The sequence below is a fragment of the Vombatus ursinus genome, unplaced genomic scaffold, assembly GCF_900497805.2.
Source record: "Vombatus ursinus unplaced genomic scaffold, bare-nosed wombat genome assembly UNPS02014166.1, whole genome shotgun sequence".
NCBI lineage: Eukaryota > Metazoa > Chordata > Mammalia > Diprotodontia > Vombatidae > Vombatus > Vombatus ursinus.
In genome coordinates this window covers 298,512-323,249 of record NW_020953944.1, presented here as the reverse complement: position 1 = coordinate 323,249, position 24,738 = coordinate 298,512, and the positions used below count along the sequence as shown (strand labels likewise).

At 50.9% G+C, this 24,738-nt stretch overlaps 1 protein-coding gene across 1 annotated transcript in view; it reads left to right on the top strand.

The window, feature by feature from the left end:
• Positions 1-10,989: 10,989 nt before the first annotated feature.
• The window catches only part of ITGA9 (integrin subunit alpha 9), a 308,486-nt gene continuing 294,737 nt past the window's right edge, over positions 10,990-24,738 (top strand). Inside the window, exon 1 of the mRNA XM_027859352.1 lies at positions 10,990-11,183. Within this exon, the coding sequence (XP_027715153.1) occupies positions 10,990-11,183 (194 nt within the window). The remainder of the gene's footprint in view (positions 11,184-24,738) is intronic.

Below are 24,738 nucleotides of genomic sequence, written 5' to 3'. Positions count from 1 at the left end.
TTCTGGATTTCAAAACCATGTGGGAAACATGGTAACTCGATCCATTCTATTCTTGGGGCAGACAGAGAGGAGCTAGCCCTTGCCCTTAGGGTCATGTCCCCCTCCCTACATGCTCCGGCCCATGGGTATTTATTTGTGTGGGCCTCTGGTGTGTGAGACTCACAGAGTGGCTGATCTGTCTGGGTGACTGAGAGTCTGGCTGAGTGGTGGGGTCTCTTCTGGTCAGAGGGCGGGGGCTGGGAATTGGAGCTGAGTGTCAGCCAGGCTAGCAGAGAGAACATTGGACCTGGGAGTCACAGGACTCCGGTTCTAGTCATGGCTCTGCCACCAATGTACCTTCCTCCTCTGTAATAGGAGGGGGCTAGGCGAGATCAGAGGGGCTTCACCTTTTTGGCCTCATGGCTCCTTTTGCTCGCTGTTTGGTGAAGTTCTTTCAGAATAATACTTTTTTAAAGGCATAAAATAAAATACAGAGAATTACAAATGGAACCAATTATATTGAAATACAATTATCATAATATTTTTTAAAGAGCAAGTTCATAGACCTGAGGTTAAGAAGCTCTGGCTGTTAGATGATTTCTGTTGTCATCTGACATTTGATGATCTTGGAAAAGGTCAAGAAGTTAGAAGAACTGACTTGATATGGAGGTTAGTGATTCTGAGGTTGGTTATTTAATCTATCAATTATCTGAGCTCTTTGAATTTTCCTCCTGTTTCTTTGAGCTATCTGAGTAGTAGATTTTGCCTTGCATTCTGTCTGGTTGCCTCCTCATTCATTCCAGGAAGGTGATCCCACTTCTCATCACCCCCAGGCTCTGAGTAATTAAATTTCAGTTTAATTCAGCATTTTCCATGCTCAAGTCTGTGCTGGGTATAGGTACAAAGAAAAATGATGTGGTCTCTGCTTCCAAACACACAGGGGATTCAAATATCGGCACTGACATTGCTCGAATGCTTCAGGGCTTTCCCTCCACTAGTGAAGATTGCAGCCTCTCTAAAGCTTGTACCTACAGTCTTCATCTTCCATGCTGCTGTGCTCCACCATCCATATCCTGGGGACCTGCATAGCTGATCGATGAGAGTTCCCCAAAGCTAGCTGGACGCCCACTCCGTTGCCCTGTTCTCTGGTCACCTTCCTGCTATGCTATCAAGTGTGTGCCTTCCTTCCTGTGCCAAGGGGAAGGTTGACTTTTACCCCACAGTACTTAGTAGAGTTAGAGATGGAAGGGACCTTGGAGGACTTCTGGCTAAATCCCTCCCTTGCCAGATGAGAAAACGGAGACTCCGATGGGAGAAGGGACTTCTCCAGAGGCACTTGGTGAACAACTGATGGAGCTGGGATTGAACCCCCGGTCTTTCCCCCCAATCCTGGGCTCTTTCCACTGAGGAACAACCTTATTGTGATCACAGGTTTGCATGGATGACGCTTCTCTGTGAGATCATGAGAATTTGCTCAGAATCTTTACTTTGAAGTCAGTAAACATCTCTTAAGCATTTACTATGTGCCAGGCACTGTTTTTAAGTGTAATTTTAATCACTTTCCCAATTTTCAAGGTCGCAGAGATTGGAGATTTAGAGCCAGAAGGGATCTTTGAGGTCATCTGTTCCAATTCTTTCATTTTACAGGCCAGGAAGCTGAGGCTCTGAGAGATGAAGGGACTTGTCCAAGGTCACACAGGTAGTGCGAGCTGGGACTTTGACCCAGGTCCTCTGCCTTACTGTCCAGTATCTCTTTCCCTTTGGCCATGATGCAACAGCCTCTTTAAATAGGTTAGGTACGTTAGTGTCTTCTTGTTTGTATTGATTTAACCTGGGCACCTACGTGGCGCAGTGGATAAAGCGCTGGGCCAGGAGTCAGGAAGACTCATCTTCTGCAGTTCAAATCTGGCCCCAGAAACTTACCAGCTGCATGACCTTGGGCAAGTCACTTAAGCATGTTTACCTCAGTTGCCTCATCTGTAAAATGAGCTGGAGATGGAAATGGCAAACCATTCCAGGATCTTTTCCAAGAAAACCCCCAAGGGGGTCAAGAAGAGTGGGATACAACTGAAAAATGGATTTAACCTGTGAGAAATCTCACAGCACACACTGAGCTGATTTTGAAATGATTCCTCTGAAGCTGATCAGTTATTTCTTGGCTGTTGCGATACGGCCCAATTTGGTTCTGGTGCTCGTGCGGTTCAGGACATTCTGGCTCTCTTCTCGAAGGAAGTGTCCCTGTCACGTAGATGTGAAGCTTCTGATGGGGGGAAGGGAATAAATATCCATCAGGTCCCTACTGTGTGCCAGACTCAGCGCCGAGCGCTTTACACGCTTTTCTGCGTCTTTTTAACGGTCTCCCCAACTTCACTCTGAACATCACCTCTCGCGTTCGTCTTTCTCTTCTCTGACTCAGCCGCTGCCGTAGCACATTTTCCTAGCGCACGGCTGACCATATTTGTCCCCTGCTCGACAGGCTCCAGGGGCTTCCTTTCACCAAATACAAGAGCAAACGTGAACCTTCTCTTGGGCATTGAAAGCCCTTCCCAGGGCCTGCTTCTACCCGCTTTCCAGCCTCATTCCAGGGGCTTCCCCTTCCCACTCTTCAGTCCGGATCTGACCAGGTCGCCCCCTCTGTCCCCTGCACCTTCAACGAGCCTCAGTGACTCCCCATCCCCCTCATTTGGTGTTTAAGGCTCTCCGCGTTTTGGCCCTTTCCCATCTTTCTGACCTTCCTCTCATTTGCTCCTTCTGTCATCCAGCAATACTGGCCCATTTATCTTCCTCACACAAAACACTGCATCTCCCATCTCCACGTCGTTGCACAGCCTGGCCCTCATCCCTTCAATGCCTTCCTCCCTCCCCTTCTCTCCACCTCTCAAAATCTCTCTTCTTCAGGGCTCAGCTCAAGCACAATCTTGTACACCGCCCAGCCCTTCTTGAGACCCTAGGCTTCCATCCCTTCCTCCCAAATCACAGATCGATGTCATTCGGTCAGTCAGCATTTGTGTCGGGCATACTATGTGCCAGGCACTGTTGTAGGTGTTGGGGTGACAAAGAAATACCAAAATGCCCCAACAGTCCCTGTCCTCCAGGAGCTTACAGACTAATGTGTGTGCAGTCTCCACCACCAGAACAGAGGGTCCTCACATTCCCAGGACCTAGCCCAATGCCTGGTACACAGTAGGCACTTAATAAATGTGTATTATGGGGCAGCTCGGTGGTGCAGTGGATAGAGCACCAACCCTAGAGTCAGGAGGACCTGAATTCAAATCCAGCCTCAGACACATGACACATACTAGCTGTGTGACCCTGGGCAAGTCCCTTAACTGCATTGCCTTACCAAACCAAGCCAAACAAAACCAAACCAAAAAACAACCAAACAAAAACAAAAACAAAATGTGTGCTACTATTGTTGGCTTAGTTTACTGGGAGGATTTTGTTAATGTTTCTTAGACTAGCTCCGCCTTTTCGGCCTCAGTGACAGATGCTGGCCTTTGAATAATGTTTGAATAGTAGCCTTTAAGGTCTCCATTCATTCTGTACACATTGGCTCATTGAATCTCCATCGTTGGCCTCCCGTGAAGTCTGGACTATAGGTATTATTATCCCCATTTTACTGATGGGAAAACTAAGGCTCAAAGGTTAAGTGTCTTGCCCTCATTTCTACCCCCTCTTAATGGTTTCCCTCCTGAGCTTACTTTGTACCATTTTGCATATATTTTTAATTTTCCTATTGATGTACCTGCTGTGTCCCACCTCGTTCACACCTTCCTTCAAGTGGAATGTAAGGACGAGAGGGCAGGCATCGTTTCATTTTTGTCCTTTTATCTCCCTCATTTGCCCATGTCACACAGCTAGTTGTTAGCATCTGAGGCAGGATTTGAACCCAGGAACTGGCGTGTAAGAGGTAACTAAATAAACCTTTATTGAATTGAGTAATCCGTGGTGATGTAGCAGTCAGTGTCACAGAAAGGATTCCAACTCAGATCTCCTCTGACGTCCGGTCCACCGTCTTCCCACCACCCTAGGCTGGCCTATGTATTCAGCAAAGTGAGCGTGCTGAGTGAGGAGCTGAGCTCCAAGATAATTGATGGGGAGATGGATACAGACGAATGAGATGCGCGGTAAAGCTGAAGAATCATTTATTCTTGTTTTCAGTTCCAATTTTGTCAGGAGACGTTGAAGGCCAGGTCTGCATGGATTGTTGAGTCACCAAGAGGAGGGCTAGGAGTCCATTGATCTAAATATCTTTAGGATAATTAAGCTTTTATCTTCTCAGCTGGTAGGACTCCAGGCTGCAATTTGAAAGCTGGGTTTTCTCCCAGACTTCCTCAACCCCTGCCTGGATTTGTGACCTCAGGCATGTCCCCCTCTTGTTCCAAGTGGTTTGTTTACAGATACTTAAATATCTTTAAATAAATCTTAAATATATTAAATAAAAAAAATAGATAGTTAAAGCTTTTGCCAGAAAAAACAACTTTCCAGGCTACTTGGGGACTTTGGGGCAGTGGAGAGGGTGCTGGGTGGTGAATCAGAGGCTCTGGGTTTGGTCTGAGCTCTGCCACTTACATAGGACTTAATAAAGGACCTCTGGGCCTTATTTTGCTCACTTCTAAAAAAGGTGGGGGGCTTTGAACTAGGGGGCCTCGGAGGTTACTTCTAACCCAGATCTAAGATCTCATGGACAAGAGAAGCATATGAGAAGGTGCTAGTCACCCTAAAACAATTCATGCTGTGCTGCCGAATAGGGGGAAATAATTTCTGACTGAATGTGAGGGTGTGCCTGCAGAATTCTAGAAATTCAGGGTGTGTGGGGGGGAATGGCAGTGAGGTGGGGGCAGTATGTGGAGTGGGGGATGTGCCCCCTAGAGTCTCTGTCCTCCCAGCAGTGATCGATGGATAGCCCTGAGTTTAGGATTAGAAAAGACAAATGCAGCTGATAATGTTGGGTCCAGGGGGGCGGCTGGTCTACTCTTCACGCCCTTCAGTACTTCTGTCCCTCACTTAACAAGAGATGTATAGAAGGATTGCCTAGCAGCGGCGAGAGCCCGATTGAGTTTGTGTGACAAGAATTCACAGTGGAGCCACGCAGAAGAGTTTTGTGATTTTCTTGACCTTCCTTCAGCAGCGTGTGTGGAGGAGACAAGACAGTGATGGTGGGAGTGATCTAAGGCTGAGGCTCAGCAGGGCACAGCTAGAAGGGGGCAAAGGTCTCATTAGAAAAGGACAGCGTAGAGTTACCTGGCTCACCAAAGGGTCAAGAGTGGGGTTAGTGCGGGGAGAAAACTGCCACAAGGGGAAGGCTGAGAGGTCCCAGGAGGAGGAATAGGCAGAGGGGGAGGTGGGATACCGGTGGATTAGCCTCAGCTAAAGGAAGCAGAGCCTGGGTGGACGCTTGCTGCGCAGCCAAAGAGGGGATTGCTATCTAGGTCCCGGCCGGACTGGATGACCTCTGAGAGCCCTTCCAGGTCTGAGGTGCGGGGCCTCTGTCCCTTTATCTCTTAAAGCACCTTATGTTTGGACGCTACCACTCACGTTTCTTCTCCTCACTCCTTAACAGTCGAATCTGTGTGCATTTTCAAGGGCTTTTTCAGATTCTTGGAAAAAGAGATAGAGCCCTAAAACACAAAGCCTTATTCACAAAATAGGCCAATTCATGTCAAGCCCCTGGCAGGATTTCCTGAAAAAGACAAAAGGGTTTATTTATCAAAGTGGAGTTTAATCAGTTGGAGGCATCGCCTGGAGCTGGAGTATAATCTACCTCAGTGGCCCTGTCTGTCATATCCACCTTGCCCTCCATTCTTTTCCTTGTCAAGTGAAGTTTTTCCTGCCACTGTTGGCAAGGTAAAGGAGACAGGAAACAGCTCACTCCCCCTACATCCACCTTCAGTCTTGTGGAATAATCCGCTCTTTATTCTTCTGGAACTTTGGGCCCGAACGTGCCACAGAAGGATGAATCATTGGGCTCCTTGCAATGCCTCCTGGATTCTTGCCGGCTGCCTGAACCTTCGCTTCACTTTTAGTAATGACTTCAGTTTGATTTCCATCATCAGACTTTGGAGTCAGAGGGTGTGGGTTTGGATCCTGGCTCTGCCACATACGACTTATGTCAAGTTGGGCAAGAGTGGGGCCGTGTTATCTTAGCTTCACGGTGGCTCTCGGTGAGGGAGGACCAGAGGCCCCTAACCCACCCAGAAGCCCTCAGCATCTCACCCTCTCTCTCCAATGCCAGCAAGTCCAGAGAGTACCTTCTCCCCATGTTTGCGCTGGCTGACTAGCACCTTCTCAAGTGAGTTCCTGTGGTTCCCTCTGGGTTGGACCTGTGGACAACAGCGAAAGGGAGAGTGGTTTGTCTTTGTGTTCTGGGAGCCCTTTGAGTGGGGCCATAGTCAGGAGCTCAGCATCATACCAGGCCTCTTACTGGCCTTACTTTCACAGGCTGAACTGGTGTTAGTTTTTTTCTTGGTCACTGGTGGCCAAGCCCCATTTTCTGACCCAACCACATTTGTGGGGTCTATGGCAAACGATTACAACAGCCTCCTAATTGGTCTCCTACCCCAGGCCTCTCTCCTCTCCGGTCTATCCTACAAGTTGCTGCCAAAGTGGTTTTCCTGAAGTGGAGATCTGACCGTATTACTCCCCTACCCTATCAACATCATAGCTCCCTGTTGCTGGAGCGTGAAATATAAATTCCTCAGACAATCGAAGCCCTTCACAACCTGGCCCCAAGCTATTTTCTAACCTTATTTGACATGACTTTCCCTCCTCTTTGCCTGTCCCCTCCGCCCCCCTGGGCCTCAGTCTCCGTGGCCTCGTCCATATTTGTGACAGTTTATGGAGCTTCTCCATTTTTCATCTCCCTTTCTTTGCCGAGGCTGGGATGCCCTTCCTCCTCATCTCTGCCTAATAGAATCCCTCTGGTCCTTTGTGACTTACTCAAGCACCAGTGTCCTCCTTCTCAAACTCCCTGTATACCTGAGCTTAAAAGGGCCAAGGTCTCCCACTGCATCCTGGGCCATCTCCACTCGCCCTGATCGATATCTGGCCCCTGGACCCAGATGGCTCCAGAGGAGAAAGCGAGATTGATGACCTTGCACAGTCCTGCCTCACTTAAATCCAGGTCTTTTGCAAGTCATGGCATCACCTTCCTGATGTCATGGTCCTCTTCAAGAACAAAGGACAAACCACATGACCTGTATACAGCTACTTTTATTTATTTCTTTTCATTGATTCTCTTTCTATTTATTCCTGGTAAACTTAGATATGCTCTTGTCTTCCCCATCAGAATGCAAGTTTTTTGAGAGTAGGGATTGCTTTACTCTTTAGTCATATCCCTAGCACCTAGGACAGCACCTGGCACAGAGTAGGTACTTTGTTGTTCAGTCCGTTCAGTTGTGACTGACTCTTTGTGACCCCACTTAGGGTTTTCTTGGCAGAGGTACTGGAGGGCTTTGCCATTTCCTTCTCCAGCTCATTTCACAGACGAGGAAACTGAGGCAAACGGGGTTAAGTGACATGCCCAGGGTCACACAGCTACTAAGTGTCGAGGCCAGATTTGAACCCAGGAAGATGAGTGTACTATCTAGCTGCCCAGAGAGGTACTTAATAAATGCCTTTTGATTCATTCATCAATTCCTCCACATCTGAGTTACCCTCTTGGTATAGTGGTACCTTTGGAATTGAGACCCTACCTTGTTCTCTCCTCCTGGGAACTGCAGTTCTCCTGTCCTCCAGGCTTGACCCTCACTGCCTGCTGCCAGGCCTTCTTGAGGGCAGCACCCCCTTAGGGCCTGCTGCCAGCCTGCCTCTGCTATACATACTGTCTGTGGGCTCTGCTGGGATATCACAGATAATTTAAAATAGAAACTGATAGGATTAGAAAATACCGTTCTTTAGGAAGAAACACAAATTATCGTTAACTACCAGAAAGATGGTCCAAATTCTTCCCAAATCCGAGAAATGCCAATTCCAACAATTCTGTGTCACTTTATCTCTATCATGGTTGGCAAAGAGAGTTAAAAACAATTTAAAAAATCAGCTTTGGTGGGGCAAGGCCATAGAGTCAGTCAATTATACCAGCATTTATTAAGTGCCTATGTATACCAGATACTGTTTTTGGAGGTTGGTGATACAAAGATGAAAAACAAATGACCCAGTCCCTGGCCTCAAGGGGCTTCCATTCGTGTGTGTGTGTGTGTTTCTGTGGAATGAACGGAGAGAGGTAACCCACAAGGCAGAGTGGCAGGAGCTAAGCACTTGAGGACAGTTTCGAGCCGTGGAGGTGACAGCATCCTAGCTGAACCTCGAAGGCTGAAGGGTGAATTGCACTTGAAGAGGAGCTGGAGCCAGATGGGGCTGATGGAGCTGTTGGAGCCGTCGGGGTTGGATGGGTTTGCCTTTTACTGGAGGAGTAATTAGGGAAATACTGACAGTTCTTGTGTCTCAGGACCATCATTTGGGCAGTGCTGTGGAGGATGGATTGGAGTGAGAAGAGACCAAAGAGATGAGAGCGATACTCTATGGCTACCACTAGGTGGCACCATAGTGCACAGAGCCCTGAGCCTGGAGGCAGCAGCAAGACCCCTCTTCTTGAGTTCAAATCCAGCCTCAGACTTTTTAATAGCTGTGTGACCCTGGGCAGGTCACTTCACTCTGTTTGCCTCAGTTTCCTCATCTGCAAAATGAGCTGGAGAAGGAAATGGCCAACGACTCCATTGTCTTTGCCAAGAAAACCCCAAATCGGGTCGGAAAGAGGTGGGCGTGACAGAACGACAAGAGTGAGGAGAGCTTGCACTGGCCAGGCTGCTGGGCGAGCCTAGCGAGAAGGGGATCGGTGTGAGGGATGTTGGGGAGGCAGAATACATGAGACCTGATACCCATTTGGATATGTGGGAGTGAGGGGGAGAGGGCAGAGTCAAAGGTGAAACTGAGAATTGGTGCCGTCTGTCTGGGGACAAGAAATAATAGGAAAATTCATACATTCTAAGAGCTGTGAGAGTGGCCATTCACTTTTCTCCCGAGACATTTTCTTATGAGCCACTATACCTTTTTCCCTCTTCCCCCTCCAGTTCTGGAAAAGGAATCAGAACATTGGTACTCAGAACATTGGTGTGCAGATCTCCTCCTGTGTACATCCCCTCACTTTCCAAACCAAAACTTCCCCTCCTTCTGGGCCAGTGCTCTGCGTTTTGTGCTGTCTCCCCTATCTGAATGGAAGCTTCTTGAGGGTCGGGATGGTTTTTTGAAATATACTTGTGTCTGCACCTTGTTCTGCCCCTTCTCCTCCCGAGCTAGACTAGAAGGATCTTCTTTTTGTGGGTAGAATGGCAGCTCCTGGAGGGCAGAGGTGTTTTATTTTTTGTCTTGTGCAGTGCCCACACCTAGGAGCCATTGAATAAATGTTTACCGATTCACGGTTGATTCCTGAGATGAGGGACGCTTTCATTTTTGTATCCCTCCTGCCTTGCACTCTGCTTTACGCATTTTGGTCTGGACTCAGGGATTTCCTGGTGTGGAAACTCCTCCCCCAGTGCAGATAGACAACTTGTCTGCAGTTTAGAGAGCTGCCTGAATTAGCCATTTTCTTGTGATCTCAGGGTCAGAGATTTAGAGCTGGAAGGGAATCAAGAACCTTCTGTGTGCCAGGCATTGTTCTAGGTACCCGGGATACACAGGCAGATAGGAAGCAGCCTGTGCTCCCTGGGTAGTTGCGTTCTATGGGGGAAGCAATCCAGACACATATTAGTCTATTCTCAAAGTATATCCAGTGTAAATCCCCGGTCATTTAGAGGCTTGGAGGGAGGCACTGGATGCTGGGGGCCGGGCCGGGACTCCAAGGCCAGGCCTCTCTCCACCACCCTGGCTGCCTCACTCTACTGAGTGTGTCCTATCTGTCCCAGACAGAGATCGCCACAGCCCATCGGCCCCCAATCGTTTTGTGCCCCAGGATCCTTTTAATGTTCCGGTAGTCTGTTGCCTACATTATAATGGCAGGAAATGCCAAATGTCAGTTAGAGGCTAGTGAGATGAAAGATGTCATTTCTCCCCCTCCCCCGCCCAATCTAAGGTCCCAGACCCCCTGGACTCTAGCAGGTTAAGAGCCCCATCCTAGACTCTCACCAGTAAAAGATGGGCAGCCACCCTGGCAGTCCCCGCCCACCTTCTTCTCTGTTCCTCCCAAGTTCGTGGGTTCAACCACCAAACAAATGTAACCAAGGACGGGAAGGATAAGGGACCTCCCCGGAGCCTGGGACTTTGGGGGGGCCTTTTTGAGTCTACTTCCAGCCATACGGAAGAGGGGTGCCTGCGGCTGGAAAGCGCTTGGGGAGGGAAGAGGCCTCTCCTAGGAGGGTCGAGGAGGGTTTCCCCGGGCCAGGGCTTAGGTCCCGCCCCAGGTACTGATCCGACACCCCCCTGCCTGATCTCCCCCTGGGGTCAAGCTGGCCAGAGCGCGGGGCAGGGCGCGGCCGCGGCCCGCAGGGGGCACTGTGGCTCAGGCTTTGTGGCTGGACGGGCCGGCCCGGCGGGCCCCCCCTCGCAGCCCTCGCGGGGGGAGCAGGGGGCGGGAGGCGGGAGGTGGGAGGCTCGTAGGCAGGCAGCGGGCCGGAGAGCCCCAGAGAGCGCAGAGTCCGCTCCCGAGCCCCGCTGGGGGGATCACCGAGCTGGGCTGGGGCTTCCTCTCGGGGACCGAGGGACACTCCTACCCGCGGCCCCCACCCTAGCACCCTGCCGCCCACCCCCACGGCTGGGGGGCGCGCGTGGGCGCGCGCACACACACACACACACACACACACACACACACACACACGCACACGCGCGCGCGCTCACACTCACCCATAGCTGCACGCCCAGGGCGATCACCCTTTCAGCCCCAGTCCAGACCAGCCCGGCCCAGCCCGGTCCGAAGAGGGAGCGTGCACCGGGTGGCCGCCCGGCAGGACAGACGCGCGGAAGGGGGCTCGCTCGCCTGGGATCCCCGGGCTCTGGCTGGGGCGCGGGGGCTGCGGGATGCGGGCTGGCGTCCGCCGGGGCCCCGGGGGGCTACGGGCACTGCTCGCGGCGCTCGGGGCGGTGGCGCTGGCGCTGGCGCTCGGGGCGTCCGCCTATAACCTGGCCCCGGAGCACGCCGTGCTCTACCAGGGGCCCGCCGGCTCCTTCTTCGGCTACGCGGTGCTGGAGCACTTCTATGACAACACCCGCTGGTGAGTGCCCCTAGACCCCCGCACCCCACCACCCCCGATTGGGCTGCGGGCCGCCTTCCCTGCATCCCACAGACCGCCCCATCCTGCCTCAGGAGCCTCTGCCCCGCAGCCTGCCCCATCCTGCCCCCGCCGCCCCCCATCTCGAAGCCCCCCATCACGCCCCAGCCTCCTCCCGCCTCCAAGCCGGGCTCAGTCCCAGCCTCCGGGAGGAGCCTGAAGCCACGGCGGGGCGGCCTCTCCGGGCTGGAGATTTAAATGTTTGCGCTCTCCCTTCCGAACGGGTCTAGAAAGGGGCTAGCACAGACCTGCGAGGGTAGGACTGAGGGCGGCGGGGCGCTGGAGGCCCCTGGCCCGGGACGGAGTCCCGTTCTCGCCAGCTGATGCGGGCCTGGGAGGAGGCTAACAGCCCCCGTTTCCCTACTAGGCCCGGCAAGCAAACTCTCCGGGAAAGGCGGCCCCCCTCCCTTCCCGTCCCCCCTTAGTGCCAAAGCTGCCCAGAGTCCTTGTTCCCGGCCAGGGCCAGCGACTTGGTCGTGGGGAGACAGCCCCAGCGCAGGGAAAACTTTCAGCCTGGAAGTGGTGAGGCCGGGGCTCTCTCTCCCTGAGAGGGTCAGCCAGCAGAGGCTGGCCAGGGGCTCGGGCAGCTGGAAGTCAGAGGCTCCTCATCTGAGGGAGCTCTCCAGGTATCAGCAGCAAGTTCAGAGGACCCTAGTCGAGAGGGGAGGGACTTCAGACTACATTGAATCCAGCGCCTTCATTTTACAGGCGAGGAAACTGAGGCCCAGCCAGGTTGAGTGCCTTTGCGGGGTCACACAGCTAGTGTCTCAGGCGGGATTTGAATTGAGATCTTGCAGAGGGGATGCTCCTTCAGGTAGGGGTCAGACTAGACGGTGTCTGGGGTCCCTCCCCACTCCGGTTCCTTCTCATTGTTCTCCCCCTCCAGCCGTCCCCCATGCAGGCTTGTTTGGGTGCTGTGTAGCCCCTTGCATTGCCGGGGTTGGCAGATGTGGCCCCTAGAGCCTTTTGGGGTTGTTTCTTGAGCTCGGGGCATCTCCTTCTGTCCTCCTGACTCTCGAGTGAGGTTGACTCCTTTTGTCAGGCAGGGTGATTTGGATACCATGCACCGACCAGGTCGGATCCCACAGCCCCTCAAAGACAAGGAAGTCCATCCTGCCAGGGGAGGAGGGCTTGGAGAAAGCCCTGCTGTCTGGATTATGGGGAAGGGGCCCTTAAGTCCCAACCCATCACAGCCCTTTGGTGCTAGAGGGAGGACAGGGCTGCTATCAGGGGCACGGAGACCAACTAGGCTGAAGCCAGCCAAGGGAGTGGGCATTTGTGAAGGGTCAGGGGCTTCCCAGAGATCCTGGGGAAGGTAAGGAGGGTCTTGTAGAACCCAGCATCAGGAGAATCATAGCATTTCCATGCTGGAAGGGACTGTAGGGCAGAGCCTGCTTCTCTGTAGGGGGGTGAGCCTTCTCCCCAGATCATAGAGCTGGAAGAACATAGGAGACCGTGTCCTCATACATCCACACTGGAGCTTGCTCACCTCTCCAGCCTCCCAGCATTTAGATAGGCTGTGGGGGGAGGGCAGGGTGGGGCAGTAGGTAGCCTGCTGCCTCCTGGGCTGCCCACTCCACTTTGGGCCTTCTGCAATTGTTAGGAACTTTTTTTTTTTTTTTTGGCGACATCTCACCCAACTGACTCTTTGGGACCCTCAGCCATTGCTCCTCATTTTCCTCTCTGGGCCCAAGCAGAACCAGGCTAGTTCCTCTCTCATGTGACAGATAGAAAGATGACCCATTTGGCTCTTGAAGACTGCCCTCATAATCTCCCTCCCTGGAGCTTTTCTCCTGCAGGCTCAGTGCTCTTAGTCCCTTCAGCAGTTTTTTGTGGGATTGGCAGAGGCTAGCCCCCTCACCCTCTGGGTTCGCCTTCTCTGGTTTAGCTTGACAGGGCCCTTCTTCCAACGTGATGTCCAGAGCTAAATTTGTCTGCCAGGTGAGGCCCGACCAGAGCAGAGAAGAGCAGAGCCTGCCCTCTCCTTTTTCCTTCTCCTGGCTCCTGTGATCCTCTCTCAGTATAGCCCCAACACAAATCAGCCTTCTTTGGAATGGGCTGGGAAGGGGGAAGGGAAGGGGAGGCATTGTGGGCTAATAGTCAGCTGGTGGTCCAGTAACCCCCAGCTCTTTCTCAAGTGGTCCACTATTGGCTCTGCCTTCCTCTCCCCCGTTTTGTACTTGTGAAGTTGGGTTTTTGGTCCCACTTATAAGACTTTCCATTATGTCTAGTTAAATTTATCTTGCTCTTATGTGGCCCCCTGGCCTCGCCCAGCAGTTCTCAAAGGGCGTCGCTGAGACCCATTCAAGAGGTCTACAAGGTCAAAAGTATTTCCATCATAATACTAAGACATGTTAATTTCTAATATAATAAATATTGACAGCTACAACCCACAGAAACAAAAGCTCTCTAAGGAGGAGTCCTCAGTCGTTTTTAGCAGTGTGAAAGGGTCCTGAGACCAGAACGTTTGAGAACTGTGGGCCTGGCCTGTTGAGGTATTGCTGGATCCTGCTCATCAGCACCTGCTGATCCCGTCCCGTCTTTGTGCCATCCGCAGCTGGGACATATGTGACTTCCAGGTTCCCATCCAAGTCACTGATAAATAGAGAGAAGGGCTGCAGCTGAGACTGTTACTGGGGATGCCGTGGGGCGGGTCTCTCCATGTGCCCCTCCGGCTCTGCCAACAAGCAGGTGGCCGTAAAGGCTGTTGAAAGCCCCACCTGTTGAGTTGCCAAGCCTCCTGAACGAAAGAGAACTGGGAAAAAGCCCAACGAAGCAAAGAGCAACAAACCTGGTTCCTCCTGGACAGTCCTGGGCAAGAGGAGACTTGGAAGGCTTCTTGAAGTGCTGGCTTGTGCCCTGCAGTCTTTCCTGGTTTAGAGTCCAGCAGGGCGGTACCTGGGGCTTCACCTGCTCCTCCTGCGAGGCCCCTGGAGGGCCCCCTAGTGCAGCCAAGCCTCTGTGTAGAATAGATAGCATGGCATGGGGGGCTGGAGAGTGCCTCGAACGCGGTGGCTGTGTGACTCAGAATGAGTCACTTAACCTCTCTGAGTCCCATTTCTCTATAAAATGGGGGTGATAATACCCTGGCAGGATGGACTTCCTTGTCTTTGAGGGGCTGTGGGCTCCGACCTGGTCTGTAAGGTATTATCACCTTACAGGGGTATTGTGAGGATAAAAATGTACCTAAAATACTTTGCAAACCTTTCAGTTTTATGTGTCAGCTGCAATTCTTTTTTTTTTTTTTTTTTTTTTTTTGGCAATTGGGGTTAAGTGACTTGCCCAGGGTCACACAGCTAATAAATGTCAAGTGTTTGGTCTAAGGCTGGATTTGAATTCAGGTCCTCCTGACTTCAGGGCCGGTGCTCTGTCCACTGCACCACCTAGCTGTCCCTGTCAGCTGTCATTCTTGAGAGGCCACTTGGAGTCAGAAAGAATAGAGTTCAAATGCCACCTCTGACAAATACTGTTCATGTGACCCAGGCCAACTCCCTTAACCTCTAAGTTCTCCCGGAAAAGCTTGAAGACTCCAAGGAAGTAGCAGGAGCCAGTCTGCTTTGGGGGAGAGTGTTTCCTCCTTGGGAGTTCCTTAGCTGAGGCAGCATCTCTTCCCAGGCTTCAGGAGAAGCCCAGTGGCCTTATTCACCGCCATCCCTGGGACAAAGGGATGGTGGTCTGAACTGGATGCAGGCTGATAGAATGAGTTGGTTTGGAGAACTGAGGCCTCCAATATTCTTGGAACAAGAAGGGATGTGTAGACAGCCAGAGAACTGACAGAGCTGCTGTGTCCTGAAGCAGAAGGCCTGGGCCCAGTGGGACCAGCTTCCAACTCTTCTGTCCAATTGTACATGCTCTGGGCCTTGGTCATGTGCTGGTTGGCTCTGAACAAGGCAGCCTCTGGCTTGCCCGCCCAACCCATTAGGCTGTTAGGCCCTTTGTCTTCTTCTAATGAGACTGTCTGTCTGCTGCCTCAGTCTCTGGTGTGTGTGTGTGTGTGTGTGTGTGTGTGTGTGTGTGTGTGTGTGTGAGTCTGTTTGGGCTTTGAATCTGTTAAATGGAAAATGGAGCCGAGGTGGGTAGGAGACCATTCCTCCATCCTCGAGTGTGGCGCACTGTCCTCGGCCCAGGCTCCCAAATGGAGGCTGCAGCTGTCCTATGTGTTTGAGAATGAAATAGCAGAGCACCTAGGCATGAAGGGTGGACTAGATAGAGGGCTGGTCTGGGGGTTCAAATCCTGCCTCAGGGCTTTGCTAGCTGCGTGACCTGAATAAAGAACTTCACCCCTTTCAGCTTCAATTCTTCATCTGTAAAATTGGGGTGGTGATAGCAGCAAGGTTGTTAGTCAATCAACAAACATTTGTTAAGTGCCTATTATGTGCCAGGCATTGTGCAAAAACAGTCCCTGCCCACAAGGAGCTCACAGTGCAGTGGGGAAGAGCATTCCAGCCTGGGGGACTGCCTGAGAAAATGCTCACATTCAGGCAGGGAACATGGAGGAAGCCGGTGTCACCAAGTACCAGAATGCATGGTGGCGGCGGCCAGGGAGGGGTAAGAAGACTGGGAAGGTGTGTGTGTGAGGTTTCTGAGAGGCTTTGAGCCTGGAGGTAATAGGGAGCCACTGGAGTTGTTTGATGGGACAGAGGGGACATGGTCAGCCTTGGGCTTTTGGGAGTCAGTCTGGGGTGGGGAGGGAAGACCCAGCCCATAGAAACCACGTTGCAGCTGGCCCTGCGGTGTCCAGACTAGCCCTTCAGGAGGCTGTCCAAATTGCTTCTTTCAGAAAGCCCATCCAAGAAGGACCTCCTTGTATTGTCTTTTATCTTGTCCAGTAGACTGACTGCTCCTTGAAGGCAGGAATTACTCTGTTTAGGTTTCATATTCTCAGAGCCTTGCATGACAAATGGCACATTTAAAAATGCTTGTGGACTGATTCACACATTTTAAAGGTTTGGTATAAATGTCAGCTCCTTTTTAATATCAGGAGTCAGATTCCAGATCTCCCTGCCCCCTTTTGCCTGAAGCTGGGCTGGTATTGCTCCAAAGATTCATAGAAATCAGAGAGGAAGAAGGTCAAGTCCCATCATAACTTGGCTTGCCATGACACCGTTGCAGAAAGGCCACAGGTTAAATTGTGCCCCTGAGATGGAGCAGAGAAGGTATAGTAAAGCCCTAGTAGAATGTGGCTAACCAATAACGCAACTGTTAGTCCCCATTTACCCCAACAGGGTGTAATGAAGATGAGGTATCGGCCTACTGGGAAACACGTATGTATGGGAATGACCGACCGATCTCGTACATTTCCACTGGGCCAAGTCTGTAGTTTCCAGGGGCCTGATCTTACTAACTAGCTAACTGACTCTTTTAGTCTGTACACAATTAAATGGTCCTCTCCTTTTCCTTGCTTACTTAGCCCCACTATAATCTCTCTTTAATCAATTATTGTCTCACTTTTATTTTCACTAATTTTGGCTGGCTAAATTTTGGTTCTAGAGTTAACCAAAAGACCTTTATAGTTCTTATGAATGAATTGAAGTGAAGGGAGGCAGCAGGCAGAAAATCTCATTAGAAGAAGAGGGATCAGCAAAGCCCTAATAAATGAATGGATTGGGTGGGTGAACCCAGAGGCTGCCCGTGCCAGAGCCAACTACCATGTGGAGGAGGCCAAGCCTGTTTGAGAAAAGTGGTGAAGACCTGGGGAAAAGAAAGGAGAGCGTTGCATTTTTAAAGAAAGAAAGAAAATGTTTTTCGTAATTTTATAGTGATGACATTCTCTTCTTTATGTCTGTTGCTTTCTTCCCTTTGAGCACCAAGATTCCGCCGTTGCTTCTAAACTTCATACTTTATAGTTGGAGTGAAACTTTGCCCCTCTTTGCTTGGCTGGCCTTTCCACATAAGAGTTGGGGTGTATGTGTGTGTATGCATGAGATATGGAGGACAGCACCTTGGAATAGGCAGACACCGAAGGAAGGCGGCCACTAGATCGGATCCATCATCTACTTAGAATTAGCATGGTGTAATGGGGGGAACCCTGGGCTTTGGGTTTGAATCTCGACTCACCAGCTGTGTGACCATGGAGAAATCACATAACCTCCCTGACCTCCAGTGTCCTCATCTGTAAAACAGGGGCAACAGTATCTAGTCTCCCTGCTTCCCACAGTTGTGAGGATCAGATGAAATGAATGAGTGTAAAGTACTTTGACAAATCCTAATGCCTGTGTAAAGTCGGCTCTTATTATGATAAGATCCTAGGATCTTAGCAACGGAGCTGAAAGGGACCCGGCCATTAAGTCCAAGGTGAGATTTGAATCCAAGGCCACTGCCCTCTCCACCAGGCCACACTACCCTTTCAGCAAAATCATCATAATCTCACATTTCATGTGGTTTTTGATGGAATTCGGGGGCAAGTTATTCTCCTGGGATACTACTGCTCTTCATTTGTATTTAATAACCCACAGATGATTTTTGTACAGTTTGATAAAAGAACTCGGCGGTTGGCTCATCTTCAGTAGAGTCACTGAAAGCCTCCTTTGTGCGGCTCTGGTAGCAGACAGGATGATGGGGATGGAATTCACCTCCTCCAGCTCCCTCATGACTTTCCTCTTTGGTCTCTCTATTTTCAAATGCTTTCCCTTCCTGGTAGTTTGGTGAGAACAAGTATTCAGTATGGCAACAGCCATGAACAACTTTGTCCTTAAGACTTCATAGATCAGTGTTACATAATGGTGGGCAATGGTTTGGTCTGTGGTCGTGCTCTGGTTCCAGAAGAGTTTATCGATTGAGTTTTCCAGGGTATTTTTGTGTCTGCATTTGTAGGACAGGGATGGGTCAGGCATCAGTCCATGAAAGATACTGGCTCATGATGCATCCTTGTCCTTTTCTGGTTGTGATCTTATTAGCTGTGAGATAGCTGCTGTATTTTTGCAACCAGCAGGGATATGGTTATTAATATTATTACTGTTACTGTTATTATTATCACTATTTCTAAGTATGGCCTTCCACAAGCCAAGGAGATGCCATATCTATGACTTAGAGAATCCTAAGTCTTCTGTGTTTTGTCCCAGATTTAGAAAGCTGGCCACAATAAAGCTGCCCCACTGATAACCTGTCCTAGGTCTGGGGAGCCCCAGTGTGGTCTAAGATGTAACAATAAGGGTACAGTAAAGACCTGATTTTGGGGGGAGGAGAATCTGGACCCGTGAGTTTGTACATGTAAGGAGCTTCTGGTGAAAAAACTTCTATCAATATAGATTTTCACCTGCTCTGTAACTAGGATTCTAGAGAGGTGCCTGGGGGCAGGGAGAGGTTTGGGGACACGTGCAGGGTCACATGGCCTGTGTCAGAGGTGAGACTTGAACCTGTGTGCTCCTGATTCTGAGACTCCCTGCCGTAAGGTGGCTAACCCATGACGTGCCCATGCCTCACTAGGGCACAGAGAAGACATTGTCTGGGTCTGCTGCAGAAAGCATCTAAGGAGGAAGTGTGGGGCAATAACGAGAGGCTGCCTTGGGAGTCTGAGGGCCTGGGTTTGAATCTTCGCTCTGCCACTCATTTCATTTTGGGCAGGTCACTTAGATTCCCTCAGCTTCAGTTTCCTCTTCTGTAAAATAGATGCTTTTGCGGTCCCTTTCCCCTTGAGATCTATGGTCACTTCTCTCTGGGCCTCAGTTTCCTCATCTGTCAAGTGAGGGAGTTGGAAAGACAGTCTCTGAGATGCCTTCCCATGCTGCACTGGAACGAACACTATCTGTAGAGTCAAAAGACCTGGGTTCTAATTCTGCCTCTGATGCTGACTCCCTGTGAGACCTTGGACGAGTCCCCCCTAACATCCTTGGGCCGCAGTTTTGTTATCTCTAACGTGAGGGGTGGGACCAGATGCCCCTTCATTTTTCTTCAGCTTTAGGTCTGAGACCCTTCAAGCTGACGTGTGTGAGGAGCCTTACTTTCTTCCCCGGGCACAGGCACTAGGTAACCTCGGAGATCCTGTCATTCTGTTGCTGGAATATTAGACTAATTCTTACTATTATGTTGATGTCAGCGTGAAGCAAATGCCGAAGTGGCCAGGTTCCCCATTCTCCGGTGCCTCGGAGTACCCTTCTCAGCACAGACCCGCAAGTTCCTTATCACTGCTTTGTCCTAGAGGCTCCCGGCTAACGCTGTCTCGTCGGGAGCAGGGCCCCAGATGCCAGCCGCCTCGGACAAAAGCCCGCTGTGTCCATCGCCCTTGATGTGGAAGAGTTACTCAGCGGCTGATCCGGCAATGATAAAACCCAGTCATATAAATGAAGGGGCCCAGGCCAGCTTCCAGCCCTCGAAAATGAATTTCTTTCACACCCTTTGGATTCGGAAGGAGCTGGGTGATGACCCAGCTGCCTTCCTCTCTGGCGGCTCACTTCCTCGTGTCGGGGGCTGTCTGGCCATCTCAGCACTCGGGCTGGAAGGAAGCACAGACGTTACCCAGGCCAGCCCTGTTTGAGGAACCAGACCGGTGCCTGAAAGTGGGAGGCAGGGAAGCCCTGCCCCTAAATTGTGTCAAGGGTGTCCCATCAGCCAGGGAGGGGGCGACTGAATAGCCTTCATTGGCTCTGAAGCTGGGAGCACTGATCCAGAAACCCCAGGAGAAAGAAGGAAGGGCGTTCTGAGGAGCCCCCAAACCAGATGCAAGTGAGAGAAAAGAAAGCAACCTGCGATACCTTGGAGTATTAAAACTGAGCTCTCTCGGTCTGTTTTTCTTGGACAGTAAAATGAGCTGGGCCTCTCGTTCTGGGGAGTCAGCCTTTTTTTTTTTTTTTTTTTTTTTTTGCTAGGCTGGCCAGCTGTGGTGCCAGGAGAAGGGAAGGTGCTTGAACCAGAGCCGCAGCCCTTAGGGATGCTCCAAGTCAGCTCTGGAAAGTGGGAGGAATTCTGAATTGGGAGCTAGAGGACCTGAGTTCAAATCCTGACTTCCGTGTACTACTGTGTGACTTTAGGGCCTAGGTCCTACTCTGTATAATGAGGAGTTGCCCTAGCTAATCTCGATGGTCCCTTCATGCCCTCAGGAAATTCTCAGTGTCAGAAATGGGGAGTGGAGGCTTCCTACCCTTGCCTAGAGGTGGTGCCTCCAAGTGATGTGGGAGGTAACTGGTGATCTACAGATCAGGCAGCCAGTGAGCATTTATTAAGCACCCGCTGTGTGCCAGGCACTGTGCTAAGCACTGGGGATACAAAGGCAGACAAAAATCCGGTCCCAGCTCTTGAGGAGCTCACAGTCTATTGGGGGAGACACCATGCAAACAAGGCACAGCTAGAATCAATTGGAAATGATGAACAGAGGGAAGGCTGTCATAGCATTAAGGAGGGTTGGGGAAGAGGCTTGTAGAGGTCAAGGGCTGGTTCAGTTTTGTCTTTGTGTCCTCAGGACCTGGCACATAGTAGGTGCTTAAAAATAGTGATTGACTGATTCCTGATTTTCTGATTCCTCCATCCTGTAATTGCTTTTAATATATCTTTTATTTGCTTCTCTGTGTATGAATTCTGTCTCCCTGCTTCTGTCTGCCACTTTCTTCCCCCACAGGGTTTCCCCTCTTAGAAAGTGGGGATTATTTCTTTCTCTTCTCTGTGTCTGCCCTGGCTCCTCCTAAGACAGTCCATGGCACATGGGAGCTGTTTAACAAATGTTGGTTGGATTGAATTGACTTGTGACTCCTTATCCCAGGAGATTCCTGCTTTCAACTTTATTGACATCTCCCCCCGCGCTCAGAAAGGCTGCCTGCTTTATGTGGCGAGGAGCGGAGGCATTATCTCCTTCGACAGCAGAATGCAAATGTTTTAGTTTTATCATTCCAGCCTCTGGTCACTTCCATTATAATCAGACATAAAATAGGGAAGATTTGATGGCTGCTTTTTCAAGTGTTTCTCTGGATTCCCTGTAGGGATGCTGGCAGCTCAGGGACAGCTGAGGCTGAGCCCCACCCCAGGCCCCCAGATGAGCAAATCCTAACTTCCTTCTCCTGCACCTCTCTTTCTCTTCCTCTCCCCAACTGCCCACTTCCTCTGGGCCACTGGCTCAGTTGGAATTCCATAGGATGGAGGATAGCAGTGTGGAGAATTTGACTAGGGATGCCCTCTGTGGTCAGCGCATCAAGGAAACCCCTGGTCCCCAGCCACGTCACTCAGTAGAGAAACCAAACTCCCTTTTTCTTGGAAAGTGATGCAACTTCTGGAGGTGAGCTAAAGCCAGCTCCTTCCTCTCTTGGTGACCCTCACACCTTCACTGACCTTCACTCCTGGCCCTCTGCAGGCATGCGGAAGTCAAGGGGGCTGCCTCTGTGCTCACTTTTTGTGGAGTGCGTTGATGTTGGTGGGGGTAGGGGGAGGAATGCAGGTTCCAGGAGGGCGGGGGCTGTCTCACCGTGGCTTTGTGTCTGTCTCCAACATCTAGTGTAGCACGGGGCACACAGTAGGCACTTCATAAGTGTCTTTTGAATAAAAAGCTTCTGGAATTTAGTTAGCAACAGATTTCTGGTTTCATTCTCTTGAGACTTTTTTTTTGTAATAGAATCATTTCCTGTCTCACTGGGTTATTGTGAGGTCCAAATGAGATAATGTATGTTAAGTGCTTTGCAAACTCAATGTTGCTGCTGTAAGTGCCAGCATCCATCTAATCCATCCATCCATCAATACGTCTCTCCACCCATCCCTCAATCCTTCCATTCTTTCTTCCATCTCTCCCTCTCTCCCCCATCCCTCCATCCATCCATTCTTCCCTCCCTCCATCCTTTCTCCCGCCTTTCCCTCTCCCCTATCTCCCCCATCCCTCCCTCCATCCATTCATCCCTCCCTCCATCCCTCCATTCTTTCTTCCATCTCTCACTTTCTCCTCCCATCCTCCCATCCATCCATTCATCCATCCATTCATTCATCCTTCCCTCCCTCCATCCTTTCTCCCACCTTTCCCTCTCCCCTCTCTCCCCTATCCATCCATTCCTCTATCCATTCTTCCCTCCATCCCTTCCTCCAGCTCTCCATCCTTTCTTCTATCTCTCTCCCCCTCTCTTCTCCAATCCCTCCCTCCTTCCATCCTTTCTTCCCTCCCTCCCTCCATCTGCGGAGGTGCTAGTTGAGTTTATACGACATTAATTACTGTTTTTGGTTTAGAGGAATGAGTCTGTAGACATTGGAATCTTCGTCAGGCTCCCGCATGGGCTTCTGTCTTAGAAGGTGCTGGCCATGATTGCCCAACACTGGGACCTCTTCCTGGCCCCTTCCCCAGGGGCCTTTCTTGCCTTCATATCTGGGTAACTAGACTGGAGATCTATGCCGGGAAGGGACCTTGGAGCCCTCAGTTTCCAGAAGAGGAAACAGCTTCCGAGGGGACGAGTGACATGCCCAGGTCACCCCCAAGGGGAGGAAGCATCAGAGGAGAGATTTGCACTCAGCCCCTAGTCTAGAGCCTCCACTCTGTGCCCTGCTGCTCATTTTGGCCAAAGGTGGAGTAGGAAATGCCATCCCCCTGTTGTTCAGTGCCTGCTGTATACTGTGAGAAGGGAGGCTGGTCTCAGCCGCTCTGCCGCCTGGCTCTGGTCCCTCTGCTGATGGCCAGTTGCTCTGCAGGCTGTGAGAAGACTATTCCGGAGCCCCTGTTATGGGTGACGGCTTGAGGCTGCATTTTCCAGCTCGCCGCCCTTCTGTCGGATCTGGCCCCTTCTCTCCTTGACTGCTTTTATTGGTGGTGGGAGGAGGTTTGGTGGGCAGGCGATGTCATTAGTGAAGGGAACGCCTCGTATAGGGATGCTGGTGATTCAGATCAGCAGAGGTGAAGCAGTCCGCTCAGTGTCACACAGCCCGTTAGGTGTCAGAGTCTGGCCTGGAACTTTGGTCCTCCTGGACACAAACCACTGGACCACTCTGCCCCTTCTCCCGTGATGTGGCCCTAGTCGAGAACAGCCTTGGTATTGGCAAGGCCCTCGGAGGGTATTGTCACACTGGATTGGCTCCTGGCTGAGCTGGGAGAAAAGAGACTGTGGGTTCGAATCCTGGCCCCCAGCTGTGTGACCTTGGGCAGGACCCTTCCATGCTCTGCGTCTCAGAGTTGTCTCTAAAATGAGGGCTTGGCTTGGTGGCCTCAGTTCCGTTTTGGTTCCAGAATTCTATGGTTTTTTGATGATAACAGCTGGATGCTGCTGCCTAGAACTGACCGCTGATGGGAATGACCTCTCCTGACCTATTTCAGCTGGGGCTCAGTCTAGAAAAGAGCTCACTCGCCTTTAACACGTGATGTGTGATCTCCCAAACCTTTCCCCCCATTTTACTTTCATGGGGGTATCTGGGTGTCTGAGCCTTGAGCCCTTGGCCTGCCACCTGGGGTTTGCTTTGGGCAGAGTGTGAAGCAGGGGATGAGCTGCCCGCTTCTTGGGGAACCCAGACAAGCAGAGGCCCTTGGGCTGGAGTTCCTAAGCTGAGGGGAGGGGAGAGGAGGCTATCTGGGAGGAAGCTGCATTGGAGTCCAACAGGGTGAGCTAAGGGGCTTTCTACAAGTGTCCAGGAGCTTGGGACTTCTCTCTTCTCATCAGTTCTTAAAGTCCACTGGCTTCTTTCCCTGCCCTTTCCTCTCATCCCTGGGTAGGGGAGCATCAGGCCCAGTGCCACACCCTTCCAGGCCAACTGCTCTGGTATTTAAGAGTGACTGTGTTCCTAGCGGAGAGCTAAGGCTCTGAGAGGTAGGTGCTGTGGGTATCATCATCTGCATCTTATAGATGAGGAAACTGAGTCCCAGAGTGGGGAAAGAATGGTAAAGAAACAGTATTGTTCAGTGGCTAGGGTGCTCCTCGTGGAGTCAGGAAGACCCGGTTCAAACTCTGCCTCAGATAATTTTAGCTGAATGACCATGGACAAGTCCTTTAACCTTAAGAAGCCTCGGTTGCTCATCTGTAAAGTGAGGGGGTTGGACTCAACCTTCAAGGTACCTTCTAGTCCTAAATATTTGCTTCTACACATGACTTGTCCAGAGTCACATAACTGGGAAGGGTAACAGGTGGGACTTGAACCCAGGGCTTCTTGGCTTTCTGGGTTTGAAACCTGGCTTTGTCACTAACTGTAATCTTGGGCAATAATGGTAATAATTACATTATTACTTAATAATACAATTGTTATTGATTTAAATTTACATATCACTTTATCACTGATTTACACTCTATCAAGCTATAAGTTTATCCATCTATCTACCTATCCATCCTCCATCCATCCATCTGCCTATCACTTAAGCCATCTATGCATCCATCCATCCATCCATTCATCCACCTATCCATCCATCCATCCATCCATCCATCCATCAATCCATATATCCACTTATCCATCCATCTGTGCATCCTTCCATCCATCCATCCATTCATCCACTCATCCATCCACCTATTCATTTACCCACCCATCCATCTGTCCATCCATCCATCCATCCATCCATCCACCCATCCATTCACCCATCCATCCATCCATCCATCCATCCATCCATCCATCCATCCATCCA